Source organism: Lissotriton helveticus, chromosome 11 (assembly GCF_964261635.1).
Source record: "Lissotriton helveticus chromosome 11, aLisHel1.1, whole genome shotgun sequence".
NCBI lineage: Eukaryota > Metazoa > Chordata > Amphibia > Caudata > Salamandridae > Lissotriton > Lissotriton helveticus.
The window spans coordinates 124,051,412-124,078,379 of record NC_136072.1 but is presented as its reverse complement, the minus strand read 5'-3'; the positions used below and the strand labels follow the sequence as shown (position 1 = coordinate 124,078,379).

At 42.0% G+C, this 26,968-nt stretch overlaps 1 protein-coding gene across 4 annotated transcripts in view; it reads left to right on the top strand.

Annotated features, from left to right (window-relative positions):
* The window catches only part of MCF2L2 (MCF.2 cell line derived transforming sequence-like 2), a 2,082,183-nt gene that overhangs the window by 1,937,824 nt on the left and 117,391 nt on the right, over positions 1-26,968 (top strand). The window contains exon 27 of one of the 4 annotated variants that reach the window (XM_078665986.1): positions 21,759-21,854. The exons of the other annotated variants lie outside the window; for them this stretch is intronic. Within the exon in view, the coding sequence (XP_078522112.1) occupies positions 21,759-21,854 (96 nt within the window). The remainder of the gene's footprint in view (positions 1-21,758; positions 21,855-26,968) is intronic. 4 annotated transcript variants of the gene reach the window in all.

Sequence of the window (26,968 nt, the reverse complement as noted above, 5' to 3'; positions counted from 1 at the left end):
TCACCAGCAAGGCGGCAGTATTTCCCATAGCAGCAGCAATCTTTCTCCATCATGGAATTTTCTTTAAATTTATAATCATCCTTGTAGCAATCTGAATGAAGGATGAGGGCCATTAAGAGAAGCAGAGAAATCTAGGACCTGAAACAAGGAAAGAAAACAATGGGCATAATTGAAAAAACAATTCTGTACCCTCCAGTAGCTTTGTTTTAGTATCCAGAACAGAAAGAAGACATGTAAGGCGGGACAAAGAGAGGTCTTCGCAGCAGAAAAGGGATACCATTTTTATGAAGGGAGGTCTGGGCCTGAGGTAATGTCTGCAAAGTGAAAAGATGAGATAGGAGTTTAATGAACCCAAGTGCAGTATGTGGCCACTGAGAATTCCCCAGACTTCTATGGAAGTCTTACTGACAAAGCAACACTGAAGTAACAGACACAGACACTGTGAAAGCATTCTGGTAGTAGAGAGCCTGTAGCAGAGAGGCAGGTCTGGTACTTGTCTTTCCATTTCCTCGAACTTTCCTGACTTGGGAGTTTTGTCGAGTTTGGGGGAAATTGTGGGATGGAGGCCTTACCACTGAGCACTGAGGAAGGTGAGGTGGGTTACCACTGGTAATACTGCTCCAGAGAATTGAGAAGAGGGGTGAGAGAGACAATCTGATGAGCCCCACCCAGATAAAGGGAAAAAAGGCCATTGTGGTAAGACAAGCTCCTAACCATTAACGAAGGTGCCAGTTATGAGGGTCTTGAGGTTAAAGAGAAACTGTAAAGACTTCGAGATAAGACTGGTAGAGGAATAAGTAACCACGCATGCCCTTGTAAAAGCAAACAAAGCCATATGAAATTAAATAAAATGCTTGGACCGCACATTGCTTCTTTGGAAAATTGTGGCCTTGAGTTTCTCTAGTGTTGGTAGAGGAACATGATCTATTGACAAGCTCCTTACCCTTAGTTATCATCTCTCTGAGGGACCTTCATTAACCCTTAGAGAGAGGGTAAGTTTAATATGGTCCAAGATTGCCATTAAGTGTTTTTGGAAAATCATAAACCATGGAGCTGCTACAAGTGTTTTTTGCTAATGTCGCTAGAAATTCAAGATGGCAGTATTGAAATATATATATATAGCACATGTTACCCTTTATTAATTTGTCATATTACCTACTTATTATGGGACACTGCTGTTTTCTTCAAAGTGTAGCTTACAATGGACACTAATTAGATGTTGAGTTTTTTTTTACCTTTCATTAATTTGTGAACAGTGGCGAGGGTCAGTGGGACAGTGGATTTATGTAATACTATCCGTGTTTAGCACATCATTTTGCATTTAGCACATTTGCTACATAATTTGCTACATAATTTGTCACATAATTTGAAAATGTCCCAAAAATGTTGTTTCTCGTTCAAATGGATGATAATTATACTGACAGAAAATTTGATGCACAATTGCAGATTTGTGTTGTATATTTTAGAAAACCTTGTTACACAATGTAGTTCTCTCTACTGCATAATGTTGGTAGCTTTGGGAATTTTTAAAGTATTTTCTCTATTTCACGGATCCCTGTGGAATGTGGCTTTTATACCATCATATTTTGCCCTAAAAGCACCTAAAATATTTTTATATCTATAGATATGTATATTTCTATATATCTATCTCTAGCTATCTCTCTATAAACAAACTTGCCTTTGAAAGAAAATACAAACCACTTTTATCGGAGATAGAGTGCAAATAATTTAAGGTAATCAGAACATTAAAAGATGATGACACTCTAATCATAAAATCTGCAGGCAAAGGTGGCAACATTGTTTTGATGTCTCAAGATATGTGCTTGGATGAAGCAATTGGACAACTACGATATTATGAATTTTATGGACTGTACATGTTTTCCGAATTATGAAAAGCAGTCAAAGACTAATACACTCAAATGTATGACTGGTACATTCAAGGCATGATGGAGCACAAAGAATATACATATCTAAGACTACCCAATTTACCTTCCTGTCGAAAGTGTGCAAGAGTCCAAGTCTCATCCATTGATAATTTTCTCAAAGCCACCTCTGAATGTGTTAATCATTTTTTACAACCATTTGTACTCTCTCCAATATCTTACACATGCAACAGTGCCCATTGTTTGCTTAAGACACAAGGCATAACATGACATGATGAATACTGGATGATCACTCTGGTGTGCCTTCTTGTATACCATAAATAATAGCATAGGATATTGTGATGGCTTCAAAGCCTTCACATAGATGACATAACAATGAATTAGTAAATGTTCTTTAATATTGTCTAGAGAAGGCTGGCTTCTAGTTATGCGGATATTCTAATGGAATGGTGGGTAAAACGTGTAGTATGGCTTATTGGCAACATTGACACATGGAACACATAGTCACTTGGTATTCTTACATAGATTAGTTATTGTCTGTCTAGTAGACAGCTAATCAAAGGCCAAAAAGTACATCAAAACCCTGAACAATACACTTTTGAAAATCAGTGGCCTCATAGATAAACGGTAAGCCACTTTTTTGATTTGATCAAGTTGTTAGACTCTTAAGCCTAGCCTGGAATTATACAAAGCTAAAATCTGGACATTTATATTTTGTTTTAATTAAAATTGAAAGCAGCATTTGATTCAATCCCAAGAGACCTTTTATGGGAAACCTTACGCCAGCAGGGAGTGCCAGAGGAGATTTTAAAACAAATTGTAAGGCTTCATGAGGGTAGTTTTGCCAAGGTACCCAGGGGCATAAGAGAGGAGCTCACAGTTGAGATTCTGGTCAGGAGGGGTGTGTGCCAGGGTTGTATCATGGCGCCAACTCTATTTTTATTATATGGGAATGACCTGGTCCAGCATTTTGCAAAAATCCACCCACTATTCACCTAAGCTCGGAGGGACTCATGTCTGTGCCTTAACATTCGCGGATGGTACAATTTTATTGTCCCAAACCCCAAAGGGGTAACAAAACCTATGTGACAGACTTAACAATTACGGTAAACTAAGGGGCCTCAAGATAAACCCCTCTAAGACATGGCCATCAGACCACACAAAAGCTTCAAAAACAAAATAGCCTTGAACCGAGTGCTTTTGGAGTGTGTCTCCAACTTCGTATATCTGGGGGTTCTCCTTGACTCAAAACTGTCATGGAAGCCACAAATAAATAAGTCTGAGACAATGGTAATGCAAAACGCTATTCCTTTTGTAAAGAAACAACATTCGACTGTGTCAAAGGTTAATAATCCCGTCCTGGAAGTATACAAATTTAGAGCCCAAACTGCTGCCCTTTATGGATCAGACCTAAGGGGTGGCGAAATCTTAGAACCTTTATTTGTTGGGGAAAACAAACTTTTGAGAATGTATGCGTCCCTCCCCCAAAATACCATGTCATATTGGCATAAAAAGATTGGAAGGTTTAGCCGTATGGAGATCCCTGTCCTACTGGGTTAAAATTTGGACTACTGCAGAATTAGAAACATATAGGCAGACCTTTCATGAGCTACTGGAACTGGATGTTCACATCACTTTCCCCTGGTTGGCCCATATCCGAAAATGGCGCCTTGATTTGGGTCTGAGTAGGTTTTGGGTAAACCCCAGCCTGGTGATGCTAGAATCAAAGAGCGAGATTATGCACATTTATTGGAATTTTATCTTGTACAATGTCACTTTAGGCTGCGCATCAGGGAGACTTACTACACAATGTTTGTCTATTAAAATGACCCTGAGCTTTGAGCCATTTTTTGATGAGATTGAACCCCAACTAGCAAAGGCACTCTATCTGAAATTTAGATATGAGATCCTCCAGCTAAACTCTTTTACAGCCAAATGGGCCATGTCTCAGACTATGAAAACGGACTCTAAGTGTACCTTATGCTCATTAGGAGAAAATGAAGACATCACACATGGTTTATTTTTTTGCCCAGCAAATGTAATTTCTAGAAAAAAATGGATTAAGCCGTTATGTACGGATTTGAATGTTAGGAATTAGATAGAGATGCTGAGAATACTAAGATCAGATAGCTCACAATTCATTTTATTCGAGGTTGGTAGATTTTTATTGGCTTTCAGCTACCTAAGGAAAAAGAGAAAGCAAAAATGTTAATGTAAACATATTAGACCTATGCTTTACCGCTTGACTTTTAATACATACTATGGATTATCTTATTCCGTTTAATTCAGATGAAGGCAAACTAGCAAGAATGCATTCCATTGCTACTTAGTGAATGTTTTATTCATTTTTAGCATATTTTCAACTAATTTTATTGTCGGTAGGGGTTAACTGAGTATGCACTTGCACTTTATACTTACAATATATTAAGTTGACCAATGCGTTATAGCACCTTGCCAAATGGAAATCTTAACTTATACAATTTTGTTGCACTGTATTCCTTAGTGAAAATTGAACCTAATGTCTGAATCTGATGGGATATTTAGTGAAATGTTTTAAAAGATTTCTTTGAAATACTTTTATGATTCTTTGAATCGAATAAAGTGACTTGATTATGATTTAAATTTGAAGACTATAAACAATGTGATACAAACCAGCCATTCCACAGGGAAACAGCAAAGAACAGTGTCTTGCACCCATCTGTTTTACGTACAAACTCTCTGGCATGGAGTGTTGAGTTTGCTGTATAGCTTAGGATCCAGTGTAATTGCAGCATAGAAGCCGATTATGAGAGGGAGGAATCAGAGGCTGTTAAACTGAGCACTCTCGAAGCAGCAAGACCCTCAGGGTCTGGATACCATCATTGGTGATTAGCTGTGCTTTATAAAGCCTGTTGATTGATTGAGATGCATGCGGCGTTTCAAGCAAAAAGAATATCCTGAGAAAGTATTGAAAACAGCAAATCACAAAACCGATACCAAAAATAGGAACCAAATATTATTCACCAAGTAAAAAAAAAGGAAGATAGAGCAGGAAGACCGTGGTTAATTATGAACTTCATCACTGAATCACAGCATAGCAAGAACATTATTACCAAACTTTAGTGTATGATAAAATCTGATGGAAATTTCAGCTAAAGGAATAATTACATATGGGAAAAACCTGCTCTTTGAAAGATAAAGTGATACACAGTTATTTTGGCATGCCATCAAATCAATCGTGCAAAAAACACAGTTGATGGACAGAATGTAGAACAATGTCATACATTAACCCCAGTACAAGGATCTGGGCCTAAATCCATCGTTTTTTTGCACTCCACACCACCATGGGTTAGATACTGGCTATATGCAAATCAGCTCTGACCCTGTGCCTCATGGGAACAGTCCAGTCCGAACTACCAAGCCATGTCTTTCCCAGACCGGAATCAAGCATCCAAGGACCGGTTTCTGGCTATCAGCCTTCATTCAGCCTGGATAGCTTGACTCCAGTGGTGTGGAGAGCCTGGGACTCACGTCTGAGCATACCCAGCCCACTCGGGGTGAAAATTGCAAAAAACACAGTTGATGGACAGAATGTAGAACAGTGTCATACATTCACCCCAGTACAAGGATCTGGGCCTAAATCCATCGTTTTTTTGCACTCCACACCACCCTGGGTTAGACACTGGCTATATGCAGTTTCAGTTTATAAACTTTATTCGATGGTTAAAAAAAAAACATCACAAAAGTATACAGAATCATAAAAAGACATAAAGGAAATGAAAGGAAGGGGAACACAAGGACTAGCAGCAGAAGGTATGAACCAACACTAAAAAGCCATACTTTTTCTAACCCCAACTGATTTAAGAATGTAAGTTGCAGTAAAAAAGCAGCTGTCCGGGGTAGCAAGTGTAAATAAAAATCTCATGGCATTAGCAGTGGTTAACTAAGAATATTTTTTAAACAGCGGTTTAAGATAAAAAACTCGTAGAGATTTATACAAAGGGCATATCAACATAAAGTGCAGCGTGCTTTGCTTAGTGATTCCATCACACGGGCAGGGGGTAACAGAGTGGATATTTATACTTGGGTATGCAACTAAGTTGTGCACAATGCCTAATCTCAGTCTAGTTAAAACATATTGGTGAGATTGTCTAGTGATTACTCTCAAGTACATAGGGAACCCAGCCTCTTCATCCAAATTGGTAAAATAGAAGGCATGTGTAGAGTAGTCAATAGATTGGACTCTACGACTATTACGTTTGTGACTCAGGAAGATACCTTTAACCTCCGACTTAGGAATATCCACAACACATTTGGGGTCTTTAAGAACATCCATATCAAATAGATCTTTGAAAGTTGAAATAATGTATTTTAGCCACGGAATCCGGAGGGCATTGTCCAGGCGTAGGCAGTCTTGTATTTTACGCCTGGCTATATGCAAATCAGCTCTGACCCTGTGCCTCATGGGAACAGTCCAGTCCGAACTACCAAGCCATGTCTTTCCCAGACCGGAATCATGCATCCAAGGACCGGTTTCTGGCTATCAGCCTTCATTCAGCCTGGATAGCTTGACTCCAGTGGTGTGGAGAGCCTGGGACTCACGTCTGAGCATACCCAGCCCACTCGGGGTGAAAATTGCAAAAAACACAGTTGATGGACAGAATGTAGAACAATGTCATACATTCACCCCAGTACAAGGATCTGGGCCTAAATCCATCGTTTTTTTGCACTCCACACCACCCTGGGTTAGACACTGGCTATATGCAAATCAGCTCTGACCCTGTGCCTCATGGGAACAGTCCAGTCCGAACTACCAAGCCATGTCTTTCCCAGACCGGAATCAAGCATCCAAGGACCGGTTTCTGGCTATCAGCCTTCATTCAGCCTGGATAGCTTGACTCCAGTGGTGTGGAGAGCCTGGGACTCACGTCTGAGCATACCCAGCCCACTCGGGGTGAAAATTGCAAAAAACACAGTTGATGGACAGAATGTAGAACAATGTCATACATTCACCCCAGTACAAGGATCTGGGCCTAAATCCATCGTTTTTTTGCACTTGTGGTTATCTTAATCAACATGTTTTATGCCATTCAGGAAATGCAAGGTATATATGAACAGTGCAGATAAATCTTTTTACAATGTACTGTATCAAAATAAAGAAATCCCCATAAAAACATGAATTACTTCTAAAATAAAATATACTATATGTATATTGTTGAATGTCAATATATAGTGGTATGTGGGGAATACAATACTGGATGTGAAGAAACACATTCTAGAATACAAATGCACAATTGAAAGTTAGATTTTTCATATCGTGTCGCCCATCACTTCCATCGAAAAGTGTAATGAAATATTTCCTAGTAATCATGTCAGAAAGTTTCAATTCTAATAAGGACACGGAGGCGAGGATTATGCTCAACTTTCTTTATTTTCATACTCCAGCAGGTTCAACTTTAAAACTAAAATTTTCAAATCCCATGATCCCTTCAGTTCAGGGGTCATCTGTAGTCCACCAATCAGCAGATCCTATTGGCTACAGGGCGTGTTGTTGCCAAGACCATTCTTCTTTCTTTACTGCGATCCTGGACACTGATGTCTATTACTCCGTCTTGGAACCGTCAGAGCCTAGGAAACATGAAATGTAAACTAATAAATCAATTCTCCACAACTGCGTGACAACCCTCGGTCACAACAAGCACTAGATACCACAGCAATTAGATAAAGCACCAAGGGACAGATGAGGCATGGCCCCCCCCCCCAGCAGAAATAAACTCAAAGATACATACTTATACCTTAAGTTGAAGAAAGAAAAGAGCCTTGACCAATTTGTCTCTGTACAAACTCGGGAGGGGTTAGGTCTCATGAAGCCTCGGGAGGTAATAATCCTCGCCTCCGCGTGCTTAATAGAATTGAAACTTTCCGTCATGATTACTAGGAAATTTTTCATTCTAAGTCAGGACCTGAGGCAAAGATTATACTCGTTCAAAGCTTGTCAACCACCAATGACGCCATATTCACGACTGATTTAAAGTAGAATCTTTTAAACATAGAGTCCGAAGACTAGTCTGCGGCGTTTAGGATGTCTTCCAGTCTGGCGTCCAGTGAAAAAGCTTTTGAGGTCATAGCACCTCTCACTGAATGTGCGGCGAATTGCCAGGTGTTTATCCCTGCTTCTTGCATCACCCATCTGATCCAACGGGCTATGGTTGGTGGCGAAACCGCTTTGAAAGGCTTCCGTAAGAAAATCAACAATTGACGCTCTCCCGGGGGGGAGTCTCTTCCGTCATGCTTTCGTATTCCTTAAGACAACGAACTACACACAACTTCGGTATTTATCGAACGCAGGGTAGGTCACCAGCCTCAAGTCTGATTTTGTCCTGCGCATAATGTGAAAAGTGACCCCTTCTGGGGTGAGAACTCTTCCGGTAATGTCCAGTGCCATGACATTGGACACTCAACAACACGATATCAAGCATAAAAGCTTGTCCAGCTTGGCCGTAAGCTCTCTGTGCCATAGATACCTATTGGGTTGCCAAGTCTGAAAAAGGCGTAACACCTTATTAACTTCCCATAGCGAAGAATACCGAGGTTCCGGGGGGAGTGAAAGACGGATCCCTCGCAATAATTTGCAGATCACCAACGGGGGCTCCCGAAACGGGGAGGTGGCCTGAAGAGATTTCCGATCTGTAGGAGTTGATTGTCCGATATGCCAGCCCTTGCGACGCCAGGGAGGCCTAGAAATTCATAATGGCTACCACTTCGCACCCCATGGGATCCTGGTCATTCTGAAGACACCAACCAACCTATCTGGTCCATTCTGACTTATAGCTCTTGTTGGCAAGCTGCTCCCTGTAACGCCTGAGCTTCTGCCAATAGGCCTGAGATTCGCCAGCGACTCTCAAAATCCGCTAAGCCACTAAGGGCATCCGCCCCTGTTGGATTAGAGGGTGTGGACCGCCCTGAGGATCTCTCAGGAGAAAAGGATCTTGGGGTAAAAGGATTGTAGAATCCCAAGAAAGTTCCAGTAGAACTGGAAACCACACTTGAGACCTCCAATAAAGGGTGATCAAAACCACCCTCGCCCGCTGCCTGCGAACTTGCTTCTTGAGCCTCATGATCATGGCAAACGGGGGTAAAGCGTACCCACTCTCCTTGGACCAGTCCTAAAGGAAAGCGTCTGTTGCCGACGCCAGAGGGTCCGGCCTTCAACTGAAAAAACGCAGAAGTTGGTGATGCAGTCTGGACACAAACAGTTCTACCAAAAACGGGCCCCAGGTATCGTCAAGCTTCTGTAACAACGGCGGATGTAGTTGCTAAAGTCTCATGTCCTCCCAACTCCTGGAGCACCAATCTGCTATTACGTTGGAGACTCCTGGAAGGTATTCCGCTGTCACTGGGATGTTGTGGGAGAAACAGAACATCCAGAAGTCCTTGGCCAGGACTGCCAAGGCCTAGGATTTCGTCCATCCGAGATGGTTGATGTATCGGACCACTGAAAAATTGTCCATCTTTAGGAGCACCGTGCAAGACGCCTTCTCCTTCGTCCAACATTAAATCGGGAAAGACCCTGCCTTCAGCTCCAGACAATTGATGTGGAGTTGACTCTTATCTGCTGACCACTTTCCTCTGGGAAAGGAGTCCCCACACCGGGCACCCCAGCCTGACTTGCTGGTGTTGGACTCGATAACCAAATCTGGTTTGCAACCGGAGATGGCTCTGCCGTTCCAGGCATCCATATGGTCCAGCCACCATCTCATTTCCAGGCAAACTTCTTCGGTCCGGGGAACCTGATCGGAGTATTGTAGACCCCTGCGGAGGTAGGAGGGTTTCAGGCGTTGTAATGCCCTGTAATGGAGCGGCCCCGGAAAAATCGCCTGAATCGGAGGAGGCTAGGAATCCCACCAATTGCGCGATCTGTCGCAATGAGGTTGAGGAACGGGCCAAGACCCTTCTCAACTCCTTGCAGAGCATTGTCATTTTCTGAGCAGGAAGACTCAAAGTGCAGGACATGGAGTCCACCACGAAACCTAGGAAGGTCATCTGTTTGGAGGGCATCAGGACAGACTTCTGGAATTGAATATGAAACCCAGACTCTGGAGGAGATCTACTGTCACCTACAATTGCTAGGAGAGGCGTTGGGGACATTAATCCAACAGGAGAATGTCGTCCAGATAAATGATGAGGCAAAAGCCTTTTGCCCGTAACGTTTTCACCACCGGCTTGAGTACCTTGTTGAAACACGAGGCTGCCGAGGACAGCCCAGAAGGTAGCGAGGCGAACTCGAACACCTGGTCTCTCCATAGAAACTGCAGGAAATGGCAATGCGGTGGAAAAATGGGGACCACTAAGTGCGCATCTTTTAAGTCCAGTCTGACCATCCAATCGTCTGGCTGACGGAGATCCCGGAGCAAGTGTATGCCCTCCATTTTGAAGTGGCGATAAATCAGCCATTGATTAAACTCTTTTAAGTTTATGAACGGACGCTGTCCCCCATCCATCTTGTCGACCAGGAAGACGTTGCTGAGGAAACCCCTGGGATGAAGATGAGAGGCGACCACCAATCCTTTTTGCAGCAAATCTGCTACCTCTTGATCAATGAGGTCTGCTTCATCCTGTACAAAAACCAGCGGCCGAGGGCTAGTCTCCTGCACAGGAGAACCGAAGAACACTATGTGGAAACCCTGAATGGTTTGAAGCACCCCCGCATCTGATGTAATGGCCCTCCAATTGTGAATGAAAACCGCCAACCTGCCCCCTACCGTTTAATGCGGGAGAGGAAAAAGTCTCACCTGAGTTAGGCCCGGATTGGCCTCTGGGCACTCCTCTGCCGCTGCGGCCCCTGTATTCATGTCGAGACTGGAAAAATTCCTGGCGACCCGGGTCCTGGGACTTCTTGCCGGTGCCTCATTGAGGGCCTTGTGTGTAGAAACGGCCGTTCAAACGCCCTCTACCGCGACCGGCCCAACAAAAACTCTGGGGTGTAAGACCTTTTTATAGAGGATTGTGCCTTGTCTAACGAAGTGAACGTTGAAACAAACTTGGTGAGCTCCTTGATGAACAGGTCACCGAAAAGACCACCCTGCGCCACGGCACCAGCCTCAGACGAGGAGAGGTCTCTCAGCTTGGGGACAACTTTTAAGAGGAAGGAGCCCCTCCTTTCTGTAGAAAAGGGCGCAATTAGCATTGCCTAGGAAGACAAGTGCTCTCTGGGCCCAATTCGAAACCCTTTCTGGGGAAAGTGGAGTCCCTGCTAACTTAGCCTCTTCCACCAACTCCAGGACTTTAGTGAGGGAACCTGCGATATCCAAGAGCTTGTCCTGACATGACTTCCAGGACCTATCAATACTTTTCTTTGTTTCGTGGATGTACTTTTAGAGGAAGGTTGCATCCTAGGGTCAACCTCCGGGGTCATCGCCACTTTACCCGGTCGGGCATGGCGCGGGCACTCCGCCCTGAGGCAAGCCCGAACCTCTTTATCGAACGCCGTAACTTTAGGTGAGGGGGTCCACTCGGAAGAACGGGGATGGACCAGGTCCTCAGGGACCAACATCTGTGGCTGCACCCGTACCAGGGGACTGTACTGGGTGCCAAGGTCTAGATGGGTCTGTCTCGTCCACGGATTCGTCCGCCTCCTCCTCCTCCTGTATGAAAAAGTGTTCTGGGACCTCAGGAAAAGAACTTTAGGGACCCCCGTCTGGCCTGGCCAGAAATGCTTTTGAAGTTGCTCAAACGCGCCAAGATCCATGCCTGATGCGCTTTTGCGCTTCTGGGGGTGCGTAGTTTGACATTTGTAGGCAAATTGCATAATGTGCTGGTCAAAAGGACCCATGGCATCTGAGACTGCCTGGTGGATGGAGGCATCCACGGCGTCGCAGAACTCATCATCTAAGGGGAGTACCTGAATGGGTTCCTCCTCAGTGTACTCCTCCATCCTCATTGTACTGTACGCCCAGGAAACTGGGAAAAGAACCCCCAAATGCTCTAAGCGCTAGTGATGGAGCACCCTTAGGGGGGAACAAGGTTTTGGCGTGCACTTGGACAGTGCTTGGGCATCTCAATTTGTGCTATCTTTGGGGCCTATCTGGCCTGAAGGGGCGGCTCACCCTGCTATCTAAAAGGGTATCGATCTGCTCTGGGCCTGCCCACTGCAGCGCTCCCTGCCGCAAGCACAGAACTGCCAGGAAAAGTAGACAAAAACCGCCTTACAGCGTTCGTTACTGACCCGCTGCCTGCGAGCGTCAGGGGGGGGGGGGCGGCACAGTTCAGACTAAGAGAGCGGCCTCAGGGCTTCCAGAAGCTGTGAGGTGGCACGGAGGCGGTGTGGGCCATTATGCGTGTTCCGATGGTTCAGTCCCCTAAGAAGCGCAATGTGAACCAACGAGACAGGCACGTGCCCCCTAGCTGCCTCAGACGTGCACCGCACTGTCACCTCAAGTGGGGCCACGAGTGGAGCGAGGAGCTCCCGCGGCCCAAAACTGATAACACAGAGAATAAGATAAAAAGAAAAGCAACAAGCAGCAGCTATGCAAATATTCACCTGTCACAACCTGGAGAATAAAATCGGAAAACAAGCGCGTTTGTGCACAACATGTAGCACAAACACTATCTCAGTAATACAACGTGAAGCAAAAACACTATCTCAGTAATACCAACACACTATTATGAATCCTGTATTATCAAAAAACAATAAAAACAAATATAGAACCCCCGTGCCCTGACTAGCGAGAGGAACACTTATCTCTGCTGGAGAGCATGAAAAGAAAGAGGAATGGTCTTGGCAACAACACGCTCTTGCAGCCCATAGGATCTGCTGATTGGTGGACTACAGATTGACCCCTGAACTGAAGGGATCATGGGATTTGAGGTTTTTTGTGTTAAAGTTGAACCTCTGGAGTATGATATAAAGAAACTTGAGCATAATCCTCGCCTCCGGTCCTGACATAGAATCCTAATCTTTTGAGGCACTATGGCCCTGGCATTCAAATTTTAGAGGAGGCTACAGAGAACTCAAACTTTGCAAGAACATCATGTCTTTTAGAAGCAAAGCACCCAACAGGCTTAATTCTGGGAGACAATCTAAGTGTACATCTAAATAAATCTAATTACAATGTCAGTCATTTGTCCTGAATGAGAAGTCATCTTGGTCACACCTATTAAAAAGAATTTTTTCACTATAGACAGATGAACCTTTGAATTTTCTAGTTGTCTGGATTGTATGTTTTTTTAGATGTTGCATTTGCATGGTGAAATTAGCAAAAGGCTACCCTGGTTACCTTAATATATACAGGTAGAACTTGATAGCTTTTGTTTCAACTTCACAGGAGGCTGTGTTTATAGCATTGAAACATAATACCGAAATACGAATTCATTGCTCGATCAGTATACACAGTAACGGATGTCCAATATGGAATAGTATAAATCTATGGTATATTATTGTGCCTGGGGTAAAAAGCATGCTATGAATGTTTAACAGATGCCTCGATCTATTAAAGATAGTAAGAAGGGGTGCAATAGTTAGGTAGACTAAAGGTTTTCTCATGAAACACAAACAGGAATGGCAAAAGTATAGGAGTGGTTGTGGAAGACATATGCTGTCAAGATTGTGACCTAGTAGTGCTACAAGAAACACACCTAATGGAGATGGACTGCAATTCTTGGATGGGGAAAATTATTGTGAATGGTTCACTAAGGCTTCACACAGGGCTCTCGGTGGTTAACGATCGTAGTTGGAAAAAAATCAGCCCCCCTTGAGGAAAATAAAAATGGGTAGTCCCAAACGGATGTCCACGGCAAACAGTGGAGGAGAACGCTTTCTGTATTTAATGTAAATACTCCTCCGTGGTGACATGCAGGGATCCTAGATAAGATTGGCCTGCTGTTGAAGCAGACTAACCCCTACGTATAATGGGAGGGGGTTTTAATGATGTGATGCCACCAGCACTTAGAGAGGTGAGTGAAAAGTATAACAGCATCCCAGACTAACACTCCACTAGCACAGTTCACCAGGGCTCAAGATCTGACTGACATGTGGAAAGTGAAGCACAATACGGAACAGCAGCACTGATACCTATCAGGAGCTTATGGAAAACGTTCACGACTTGGCAATCTGTTCATGCCAACGGTTGTGATACCCCTAATAAGAGATGATGAGTGTTACGGAAAAGAACAATGGAGCCAGGAACACCTGAAAGCTAGATGTTTTGAAACTAATAACCCATACCTTAATATCTGTCAAAACCATCAAACCGTTTGGGGCCTTAATTGTTCAGCCACGAGAAGAGCGTGCAACAACATTTTGAACATTTGAATCGCTAGAGGATGTAACAATTGAAGTTTCATTTTTACCGGGAACCTCTAACCAATGACTCCAATCTAGATCCTCTAACATACTACATTGTCTACTTTGCATGATCTCCACTTGGCGAGAAGAAACCTTTACCAATTGACGTTTGTTCCACCAACCTTTTCTATCAATAAATGCAGCCCCTTTGCTGACTTTAAGAACTTGGACTGGTTCCAGAAATTTTGATTCCCCCTTTTTAATCTTATTCGTTTTTTTAATTAAAACCCAGTCGCCAACCAATATGTCCACGAAGGAGGAGTTGAATCTTTTATCAAAATTAATTTTCATCTGATTCTGTTTGTCATTCACATTCTTATGAATTGCACCCAAATCAAGCTTCCTATCACCAGACATATTCTGAAGACAAGAGGGGAACAACACAGAATGTACGTCCCTGCCCCTTAATAGAGTAAATGGAGATACGCCCGTGGTACAGTGGGGTGCAGTGTTGTAATTCCACACTTTTTGTTTAATGAAATCTTCAACATTAAGATTGCACGATAATGCTGTTTGAATCCCCTCTTTGATCACTTTATTTCCCCTCTCCACCAAACCGTTCGATGAAGGTGAGTATAAAGCGACTTTTAATTGTTTAATGTCTAACTCACTCAGAAACCTGCACATTTTTTCAGATATGAAATGTGTACCATTATCAGTGATAAGTACTTTAGGGGCACCTTCCAAATTAAAAATCTTCTTTAAGAGATTGTTGAATCAGTGTCAGGGGTTTAACAAATTTGTGATACATCCATTTTGAATGATAATCGATCAATAAAATGACATATTTATTCTCTTGATATAAAACAGAATAGGGGCCGGAAAAATTGAGGCCAACTTTCTCCCATGAGGCACGCGGAAACTCTGTTGGGTGTAAAGGAACTTTCAGAGTTTGCCAGTGTTTGTCAGACAAGAGGCACTCAGGGCAAGCATCGATCACTTTTCCAACCTGGTTGTCTAATGAAGGACACCAGTAATGTTGTTTTATTGTCATAACGGTCTTAGTGACTCCTAAATGACCCTGATGAGCCTTGTCATTAATTGATGATCGTAAACTAAATGGGGGAACAAACTTATCACCTCTCCGTACAATTCCGTTCTCAACTGAAAGTTCCTCAGAAATCTGGGCAAATCTACGTAAATCACCATCTAAGCACCTTTGGTTCAGGCCAGCTATGTGTGGAGTAGTCAATGACTTTCTGGAGGATAACATCTTTCTCATAAGCTGACATCCAATCTTTTTCAGATAGAATTGAACTCAATTCACCCACAGCATCCACAACCGTAACACATTCAATATTCTCAGTTGAGATGTCCTCATCATCGTCTTTCAACATTGACAACCTAGAGAGGCAGTCTGCTCGAAAATTCTGTCCACTCTGGATATGCTTTACCTCAAAATGAAATTCTTGAAGCTTGGACACAAGTCTCATTAACCTGGCAGACATACAGGAAGAATTTTCTTTGTTAAAAATATAAATCAGGGGTTTGTGATCAGTAACCAACTCGACCCCAAATGTACATTCTGAACTTTTGCACCGCCCAGACACATGCTAATGCCTCTCTTTCGATTGTACTGTACTGGCGCTCAAAAGATTTGAGAGACCTTGATGCGAATGCTACCGTTTGCTCACGACCCTTCACTCTTTGTGTAAGCACAGCACCAAGGCCTGACATGCTGGCATCAACTGTAATGACTGATGTACAATCATCCCTAAAAACATGAAAGACCTGTGCAGACACAATCATTTTCTTTACTTCACTGAAAACTTTGTCAAGGTCAGGCGACCAATTAAAACTATTACCTTTCCTTAACAACATGCGTAAAGGTTCCACTAACTGAGCATAAGATGGAACAAACCGTGCATAATACTCGGCCAAACCTAGGAAGGGCCGTAAGGAGTCTTTGTCAGTGGGGTGGTTGGCATCCTCAATGGCCCTAATGACTGAAAATTTTGGTCTGATCCCTTGTTCAGAAACTGTGTGTCCCAAATATTCGAGCTCATGAACAGCGAACTTACATTTATCGCTACGAACTGTCATGTTTTTTTACATTAAAATTGAAAGCACCCGTCTTAAAATTATATTATGTTCCTCAATTGATTTTGCAAAAATCAAGATATCGTCAAGATATGCCTGTACTCCCTTGACTTCACGAAAGAGGGAATCCATACGTTTTTGAAAAACGCTTCCGGACGATGCCAGGCCAAACGGAAGCCGCAAAAACTTGTATGCTCCAAACGGAGTGATGTAAGTAGTTAACTCTTGGGATTCTTTCAATAAGGCAACTTAATGGTACGCTGATTTCAAATCAAGTAGGCGAAAACCATCTAGCGCCACTGAGATTTGCAAGTAACTCATGTATCTTTGGCAGGGGGTGACAGTCTATGATGATATTTTTATTTAAGGCGCGCAAGTCTGCACAAAGTCTAATCTCGCCAGACTTTTTGCGTGCGACCACGATGGGGGCCACCCACTCTGAAGAATTAACAGGTTCTATAATACCTTGGTCGCATAGATTTTATAAAGATTCTTTTAATTTACTCCTCACACTTAGAAGAACAGAGCGCACATTTTGTGCCACAGGTCGGGCCCCTGGAATTAACCTGATCTGATGTTCGAAACCTTTTACACTGCCCACTGTGTCACTGAACACTGGCCTGAACTCAGAAATAATTTGTTTAATAACATTAGAATCTTATTCGGGTATGCTATAATCAATGCTAGAGACTGGTAGTTCCCCAACCTTGATTGGATTTTCGTCCCCAGGGACCAGATACAACCCCATGCGGGCAAGATCCTTCCAGCCCACTATATTCTTTCCCGTCTCAGCAACATAGATTTTAGTCATAGTTTCTCTTCCAAGACATTGAACTAAATTGGTGAAATACCCGATCATGTTAATGTCTTTTTCCCCAAATGCTTTGGGGTTAACATTAGACTGTAACAGATCAACTTTCCTTTTCCATAAATCATAAAAAGTTGTATCTCTCAATATAGTAAATGGGGATCCTGAATAGAACATTACCTGCAAAGGAATGTTATCGATTATTGCAGAACATAACGGACCTTTTATAAAATCTATTTCACCATCACAATCCAAAGTAACCACTATGTTGTTGAGGGAACTACTACAGTAATCAACATCAGAGTCAATGCAGTTCACATTAAGTGATTTCCTCGCATTTCTGCATACCCCTTGAAAGTTTCCAATCTTTTTACAGATGACGCAACGTTTGTTGATGGCAGGGCAACTTGGAGAGTTTCCGATGTGGTTTTTCGATCCGCAGCTATAACAAAACACTGCTTGTTTCTTTTGAGCAAATTTACCATTTTTGGTCTTGTTATTCACTGTGCATATAACATTGTCTTGGCCAGATTCAGGTGAACCGATCATATTAATCCCGCTTTTAGATGTATCAATCATTACTTTACTGGAGAGAGTAGAGCGTTCAATGCTTAGAGCAAGGTCAATCACTTCGTTCAGAGAAGGATTTTTGCATCCTAAAATCCTCTCCTTAATCTTACAGGATGCGCAATTGAAAACAAACTGATCTCTGATATAATTATCAGATAATGGGCAAAAGTCACATGTGGTTGTCAACACTCTGAGAGCAGAAATGTACTCTTCAACCTTTTCCTCTTCTTTTTGTTTCCTTGAATAAAAGTAATGACGCTCTAACATAATGTTTGGTTCTTCTGAAAACTGTTTTTTTAAGCGAGCTACGGCTTCCAGGTAAACATTCCATTGACCATCACCAGCATGGGATTCCGGAGGAGGAATAGGTACAACACTATGGAAAATTCTTTGAGCAGCTTGGCCAAGGCATCCGAAAAGAATTGCACATTTTCGTTCAGGGGAGTTTGCAACAGAGTCAATGGCTACTAGGTGTTTTTCAAAGATTCTAAACCATTCTGACCATATAACCTCAGGACTACCGGGTTTGCTTAAAAAAGGAGGTGGTTGAGTAATTTGTTGTAATTGAACATTAGACATAGTAGACAATAAAACCACACAAATTCCTTGAAATAGTTCAATAAAACCTGTAAAAGCAAAATGTTAAACACACGAATACCAGTGAAACAATCTATGTAAAATACATATGTTGGTAGGAATTAGTGACACTTTCCGGAACTTGAAAATCCGGTAAATAAATAATGTTGAAGATTAAGATAAATTAAAGTGTTTGTGTCGCTGTTGTAGAAACTGCCACACAAGATAAAATAATGAAAACCCAACTTGACAATCAAGCATGCGTATCGCTGTTGAATAGCGAGTTGCCTTGCAACATCTAAACTGTAAGTGGGCGTATAATGCATGCACGTTGCTAGGAGCGTTGCTAGGATACCCTGTGCTTGGCAAAGAGGTGAGACGCGCTTCGCTTTATTGAAGAAATAACAAGCGTGCGCGTCGCTGAAGATCCATTAATGTATGCGTTACATGCCAACGAGAAAAACGGGGCTGTTTCGCTCAAGGGGCAAAAGAATAAGCGTGCGCGTCACTGAAAACACAAGCCACGCGCCTTCGGTCAAAGTCACTGCAACAAAGTATCTCACTGCCAAAGCAAGGTGGCGCTGAACCAATCAGTGCGTGCGGCAAAGTTTTAAACAAAACGATTGGTCACAGACTCAAAGTCTCGATCCCCACTGGCTGACAACGAAGAGTCTTGTAAAAGGGGACCAGTAAATAGGCTTATTAGAACGCTCCAATGAGGGCTTAGAAAACAGGTTTCTTCATACCTTATTCGAGTGAAATCAGAGACGAGAAGGAATAACCAAATCCTACCGGAGTACTCTCGAAGTGGTATTGAGATCGACCGGATTTATGGACGTGGTAAGTCTTAATCCATAAACGGAAGAAGTGGAAAAATAAATGTAAATCCTAAGCGTGGGTGTGGGTGGAGATTCCCGACCGTCGCCAAATGTTAAGTAATATAATCCAGGAAATCCGTGAATGTTGAAGTAGAAGTTTAAGGAAGATTATTCTCCACCCAGTACACGGAGCGTCCTTCCAGCAGAAAGCCCAACGGTGACTACCAGTCATCGCTAGAACCCTCACTGAACGGACCCTCCATGCATGTGCCACATGTTTGAACAATACAAGCTAATAAACATACAATGCGCGCGGCATGCACGAGAGGAATAAATACATTAAGAATGTTAAGACATTGCGCGGCTGTCCGCGCAATGTACACTCACCACTACAGTCAGGTATCTCACTGAGTCTAAGGCTGGGTGTACCCACTGTTCGGGTTGGGTGCAGCACTTCTGCAATAGCAGTAACCTGGAGGGGTTTTCATACAGAGCGCAAAGAGTGGCATAGGGATATTAAAATCCAGTATGGAGCTCAGGATGTCAAGCCTGGGCTTCTTCTTTGTTTTCAATGACAACAAGTCTCTGGAAATGGCAGGAACTAACCTTATAAACAGCCTTTTCCAAGATAGTGGTCAGTTAATTGACAGATGACTGAGGTTCCCAATGAAAAATCAGTATAATCTTTTCGAGTGAAGTCAGTAGTTATTCGAAGCAAACATAACAAGAGCATTAATAAAACACAGATGTGTTACAATGCATCTCATTCCCTGATTTATGTCACTTTCTTCACCCCTTGCCAGGATCGGGTTTGGCCAGGAGAATGTCTGTTAAGTAGCAGTATTGCTTTTAATGTCGTATGCAGAATTGTTTTAACTTGATGTTCTTTGTATTGCAATGGTTTTATTAACTATTCAAATAAAGTTACATACCCCTTGCCACTATTTGTGTCTGGATATTTCTCTTTCCTGGGGTCAGTTTTGATTTAGTGCATTGCTGATTACTCCAGCATTATCTTCAATCTAGAAAAACAAGATTTACACATTGTAGTTTTATCCTCCTAACTGGTACCTATTTTTGGAGGCTCTTGCCACATTTCACATATATTATTCTGTGCAGGGTGGCACCATTGCAACTTGGAGGAGTTGCCCTTTCCTCGGGCAATCAAGTAGGATGCACCAGAAACGTTATCTGTGTCCAATCCTTGAAAATCTCCCTCCCACCCTGCACTTTTGAAAGTTTTAAAAACGTATTTTTGTGAGGGTCGAGTAGATGCACACTACTACCAGTCAGCTCACTTGCCCAATCTGCACGACATTCATGTATACTATATTTTTTTAATTGACCATTCCAAAATTAGTCAGCCATCTTTATAAACAGAAAATGTTAAATAAAGTAGAAAGATGGCTGCAGCTTTTCTCTGCACAGACACGGTGGCCATCTTTAAGTGATTTTTCTTTTCCTTTGATTAAAACATTGAAAGATGCTCATCCCGCTTTTTCGTGCACTCAGCCATCTTATATAGATTTTTCTTTCATGGGGGAGACCTATTCACTTGGCTAGTGCTTATCTTGTATGTGATTATGGAATGTGTGCATGGAAATATGAGTACCAGCTCTCCTCCATACATTATTTCTAATTTCTGAATTATTTCAAGCTAATCCTTAGTTTGTTTAAACCCCCCTCATTTTGTAGGCTTTATTTGCTTACCAGGGAATAAATTATAAAACTGAAATCCCTGCTTGTAAAATCTAAATTTGTTGGCCTTCGCTTACACAGAACAGCTTTTAAATGATTTCTGTTTCAAGACCTTCATTACAAGGTTTGTTGGGAAAAAAGTGATGCTGTAATATTGTACCCGGAAGTACCAGTTCTGTATAGAATGGTATTATTGGGCAGCTTAATCTGCACTATTATGATCATTTAGTTTTAGAGTGGGACATTTCTGTGTAAATCTGTGTTTTTGCCCCATATTTCTCAGGTTTTAGCCACTTTTCCACCAATACATTCTACCACATTTTTACTGGTGAAATATGTACTCTTTTCCACATGTCTCATAATCCAGCAAAGGGCAGAAACTCGTATATCCACTGGGGTTTGGATTTCCTATGAGATTTTATGAGAGCCTAAAAATCAATACCAGATTTATTGACTACTGAATATCCTGAAATAATATGCACCAAGTAATTCTCCCCTAAACCATGCCTTTAAGAAAGTGCAACAAGCATGCTAATTTCAGACCTTTAGGAAACCCTACCGCACAGCTGGATCTGTCCCTTTAATACACATGTAATGTTTTCTACATTGGCAAGATAGATTGTTCGAATTATGTTTGGTGTTGGGGGATGCTTTAATTGTAGGTTTGTTGTATAATTTTAAATTCAACATTTTAAGCAATCCAGGGAGTCCTCTAGTAAAGTGTACACATCTCAGTTCAGTTGTTTCTTATTGTGTGTTTTATTTCAGAAAAGTACGCACTTGGGAAGGGTGTCATCCACTATAAAAGAAAGCCTGTGTGTAAATAATAATTAAATATCCGAAAACTCTAGTGCCTTATTTGAAAGTTCAAGTTGTCACAGATGAAGTAAACAAGCCACAGTGTTGTCTCAATGTTCTAACACTTATCCATGTGCTTTGAATGCCTTCAGTCGTAACCCTTCATTTTCCATAAATGTAACGATTAACCCAGCTAACCTGGCCTCCCATTCTTCCTTACTACTTTACCTCTCCCTTTCTCGTAGTCGATGCATCTACCAGTCATAAGGTTGAGCGCTCAGCTCTTGCTAAAAAGCGATTCACATTACAGGGTCTTTCCAACCGCCGGCTTCCGTCCGCAGGTAAAAACCACGCATGCAGCATCAATTGTTTAGCCATTTCCCTTGGAGTTCCTTCCTTGTCATCCAGTGATCACCTTTGGACATCTCAGCTCCACACCCATTCAGACTTCAAGAATGCCCATTCCTCATCATGCATAATCAGTACACCCACTGTTTACCACCAGCATACTGAATTGTCTTTATTTAGTAGTTAATTTATACATTAACAAAAGAAAGAAAAGCTATCTGAATGTAGTTGTGTTTTTTTTAACCTCCGGTTTTACCTTTTTCTAGTAATAAATAGACTACTGTGTATTACTTTTTCTTTCCAGGTCTATTAGTTTAGTATTGGTTGAAGTGACATAGTTTTTGTCATAAGAACATATATACATGCAAAGAACTGGTGAAAGTCTGGTAGAATAGCAACTGATTAACAGATAAATATTAAGAAAACTAAAAATTCTTATTACATCACATACTTATTCAGTGTGAATGTTTCATATTTGAGAAGCTGACTTATGGAAGCATTGAGATACCTGCTTTTCTTTCATTTCTCTTTATTAATTTACACATGGTGAATTTGGATGCATATATGTGAATGAACGTAGACCAGGCAAGCATCAATGGCACAAACCTCTCAATCAGGATATCTTCTTAAATATTCATAAATATTATAGTCCATCCCATGAACAGAATCTTGATACATTCTTAAAACCGAAAGAGAGAGAATTCTACAAATTAGCAAAAAAGAATGACCCCCAAGTAGGTGACGTTCACTTTGAAGATTTTTCTTTTAAATCAAGTGTATACGAAAATATTTATATTTTTTAATTATAAAATTAAAAATGGGTTTTAAACACATACAGCAGGGCCAAGTCCTCCTGTTATCTCGTCCCCTTGTTTTAGAGGGAAGAAATGAAATTGAAATGTGCTCCTACACCTGCAGCCTAACTCAGAAAAACCTGTGCTGGCACTTGAATTAGGTCCGTGGACCACCAGTGTCCCAGTAGAAAGCAAAGTGAGCCCCTTAGTTATTTTTCTGAACGCTTGTGGAAGATTCCAAACATTAGTGCTTTTCACATAAATGTTCGTTCCAGCCAGTTTTTGATGTTTCAGATGACCTAAAACACATTAGTAAGTAAGTAAGTAAAAGTTTATAAAGCGCTCGATTGCCGAGGCGTCTTGGCGCTAAGATAGCAGAGATATAGGAAAACCCAGGGAAAAAAAGATTGTTACTTAGCAGGGAAGGACCACATTTTCAGACTGGCTCAAAAGTGTGTGTGGACCGATAGGGATTTGATTTTAAGTGGCAACTTGTTCCGCTGTTTGGGAGCTAAATGAGAGAAACTTCTGCCACCCCGTTTTGTCTTCTTGACTCTTGGGACCTTAACCAGTGCTTGCTTTGCTGATCTCAGGGAGCGACCCGGAGTGTACCATTGGAATAATTTGAGATATTTTGTGGGTCCTCCACCATGTAAGGTTTTATGAACCAAACAAAGCGCCTTGAATTCAGTCTGCTCCTTGACAGGGAGCCAATGAAGTTTTCTAATGGCCCCAGATATATGACTATATTTAGTAAGGTTCAGTAGAGTCCAGGCTGCGATTGTTATTTTACAAAAACTGGTGACAGTTAGCTTTTTATTTCACTAAGTTGTCTGTTTGTCTCTTCCCCTGTAGTACTTGCTTTCTGACAGAAATTTGGCAGCTCAAGAGTCAGTAGGGTACTTTTGTTGATTAGGTTCATTTTTCATATTCATTTTCACTTTATGAAATATGATGCTTCTTCTCTACTGGCGTGCAGAATCAAAAGATAAAGGGCCACATGTATCCACATTTGGAATAGCGATTACCTAATTGCGATTTTCAGCAAATAGCAATTAGGTAATCACCATTCCTAATGTATGAAACTCCAAGAGTTTCATTTAGCGATTCCTAGGGAGTCGCAAATCGACATACCTCATTAATATTAATGACATAGGTCACCATTTGCATTCCTCTAGGAATCGCTAAAATCACGGGGATGGTGGCCTCATAGGGTCAGCAGACCACCATGTCTGTGATTGCTTTTCAATAAAGCAATTATTTATTTTTAAATACAGCCTATTTTCCTTAAAGGAGAACGTGTTGCGTTTAAAAGAAAAAAATTATGTTTTTAGAGTGTAAGTGCGGCATGGGGCAATTAAAAACAAAATTAAATCATTTTTAAAAAAAATAGGCAGCCGCCTTTGGCGCGGCAAGTAAACAAAATAATAAAGCTGTTGGGAGAGAGCGTGTCCTGCATGCAACAGCAGGCATGCGAAAACTATTAAACAAAATAGTCTTTGGAGGCTGTAATTGAAGCCTACCGAGCAACAACACATGTAAAAGGGAGTGTCCTCATGGAAGGTTACAAATGAAGACAAGGCAGTACTAAGGAGAGACTAACAAGCCTATTTAAATATGAGAAACCAGCATTTACGAAGGACAATTACACAATCCAATGACAAATATAGGCTGAGAATAGGCTGGGCTTCAAGTGCACAGGGCTGTTTAGTCACCCCGGGTAAAGAGTTCTTAACAGCAGTTCTTAGCAGTAGCACTGTGGTGAATAAAAGGTACATGAGGTGCAGGATGATTTCTAATAAATCTTCTTTATGCACAGTACTACAAGCCCACAACCCGGCACGTCCTGACCGCTTGAATCCCAACAGCTCACTGAACGCTGTAACCGGAACCATTCTGACATTCGTATTGCATGTGGAGAGGAACTTTAGATAATAACAAAATCAAAAGAATACAGTGTATTCAATATACACAGCACACTCAACATATTAAAAGCGTGTTACACATTTCGAACAATGCAAACCACCACAAGCATTCCCATCTCCCATCCAGATGCTGGTCATATTGCCTTTCGTAGTCTGGAGACAGGCGCTCTACTGTCAATGGACCTTGGCCTCGAACGCAGGCTCAGCACAGCTCAGTAATGTAAAAAGAGAAAGAGGACACAGGTGAAGGCATCATCAGAAAGAAAGGACTACTGCATGGGGTATTTTTTAGCAGAGGACTTGGAGACCAAAAAAGATGAGGAAACAATAAAACAATACAGAAAGGATCACAATATATATATATATACATTTATATATATATATATATTGATTTATTTGCACGGAATTAATCAATGGAATCATATCTCTCGACTATGACACCATTATAAATCCCAAACGTTCGAAGCTGGTGGCTTGAAATGGAATCTACAGAGAAATAGAAAAGAGTGCGACTGGTTCCGGCTTATGGGCAGAGAAAGTGGACTGATTCTTGAAGGCTCATGTACAGATCACAAATAAAACGCAAGGCTGTTGCGAGAGAGCGTGTCCTGCATACAATGACAGGCATGCAAAAACCATCAAACAAAATAGTGCTCGGAGGCTGTAATTAAACTGAGCAACAACACATGTAAACAGGGGTGTCCTCATGTGGGTTACACTTGAAGACAAGGTGGTACTAAGGAGGGATTAACAAGTCTGTTTACATATCAGAAGCCAGCATTTACCAAGGACAATGACACAAGGCAATGAAAAATATGGGTGGAGAGTGGGCGGGGCCTCAAGTGCATACTTCAATACTGCATACCTAGCATCAGCACATGCGCTGCCCAGGCTCGACCTAAAAAGGGTTTTCGCCACCATTCCGAAAGAGGAAGGGGAACCCCTTCCCATTTGCGAATGGGTTACCACCAACATGAAGTTGGTAAAATGTGAATGTTTTGTGACTGCATTGACGGTTACAAAACAGTCATACATACAGCTGCGATTTGGTGTTTGAGAGGGAGGCCCTAAACACTCCTGTTCCAAATACCGAATCGCAAACTCATTTTGCAATGCGGTAACAGGTTATTGAACCGCAAAACAGGTTTGACACCTGGTAAAGCCTTTTCTGCATTTACAAATGGGACCATTCTGCGAATCGGCCTGTTCGCCAACGCAAAATAGGTTAAAACATGTGGCCCAAAATGTACAGCCACTGTTAGGCTAGTTGTATTAAACCTTACAGAGTGTCCCAGGTCATTGGGCTGGTTTGAGGATCAGCGCAGCAAAAGGGATGCATATGGGTGTAGCACCTACATTGCCTTTCTGGTATCCATTCCAATATCATGTTTAGGTGCCTAAGAGGTTTTCTGCCTCTTTATCGGGTCCCCTAGTGTCAAAAGAGAAACTGGAGGTTGAGGGAAACAAGCTTTACCCACTCCATACTCAAAGACGTCTATGAGGCCTGGCAGGTGCCCTTATGGCCTCATGATGAGGACTTGATGTTGTGGTGGTGTGCAACATCAAGTTGCTTTACGCTATGCTGTACTTTGTACTATGTACTATGGTAGAGAGTAGATACTTTGGGGCATATTTGTGAGAGGTTTGCATCATGCTTGCACCATGCAACGTGGTTCATGCACGACACAAACCTCTACAACAGATTTATGGAGCCATGCAAAATCACTTTGCATGGTTCTGGGTGGCTTTATAAATGTGAAGTAAGGCAACTCATCACAAATTGCTGTGTGGCCTTACTTTGCCCTGGGTAGGTGTGGCCATGTGTGTTGCGTGGGTGTTCCCATGTAACTGCCAACGATTTTGACGCTTTCCCAGATTTACAAGGACTTGTAAACCTGGAAATGAGCTAAAATCTTACACCTTCTAAGGGGAGGCGTAACATTGAGAAATATCTTTATGGCCCTTTGTTTGTTCCTCTTTCTACGTGTGCTGCATTCTTCAGTACACATAGAAAAAGGAAAAAGCCTCTCAGGATTGTTTTTGTGCAGGAAGGTGCCCCTTCCTGCACAAAAACAATCCTGTCTGCTTTGGTGCTAGGCTGAAAAATTATGCCAACGCAAGCGCAAGGGAAGAGAACAGAAATGCACTGTATTGGATAAATAAGACGCTTTTCTACCTTTTCCCTCTGATGCAGGGCAGCATAGCAAGGTGACTTTCTGCACTGCCCTGCGCCACAATTTTCAGAAATATGCCCCTTTATCTTTGAGAAGCATGTTGGCAATGTTGAGAGAAATACTCTGTTGAGGTTTCTTATGTCTGATAGAAAAAAGAAAAGCAGCAGCTCTAATTTATCAGAAATCACCTCTGCTTTACAAAATGATGTTTATG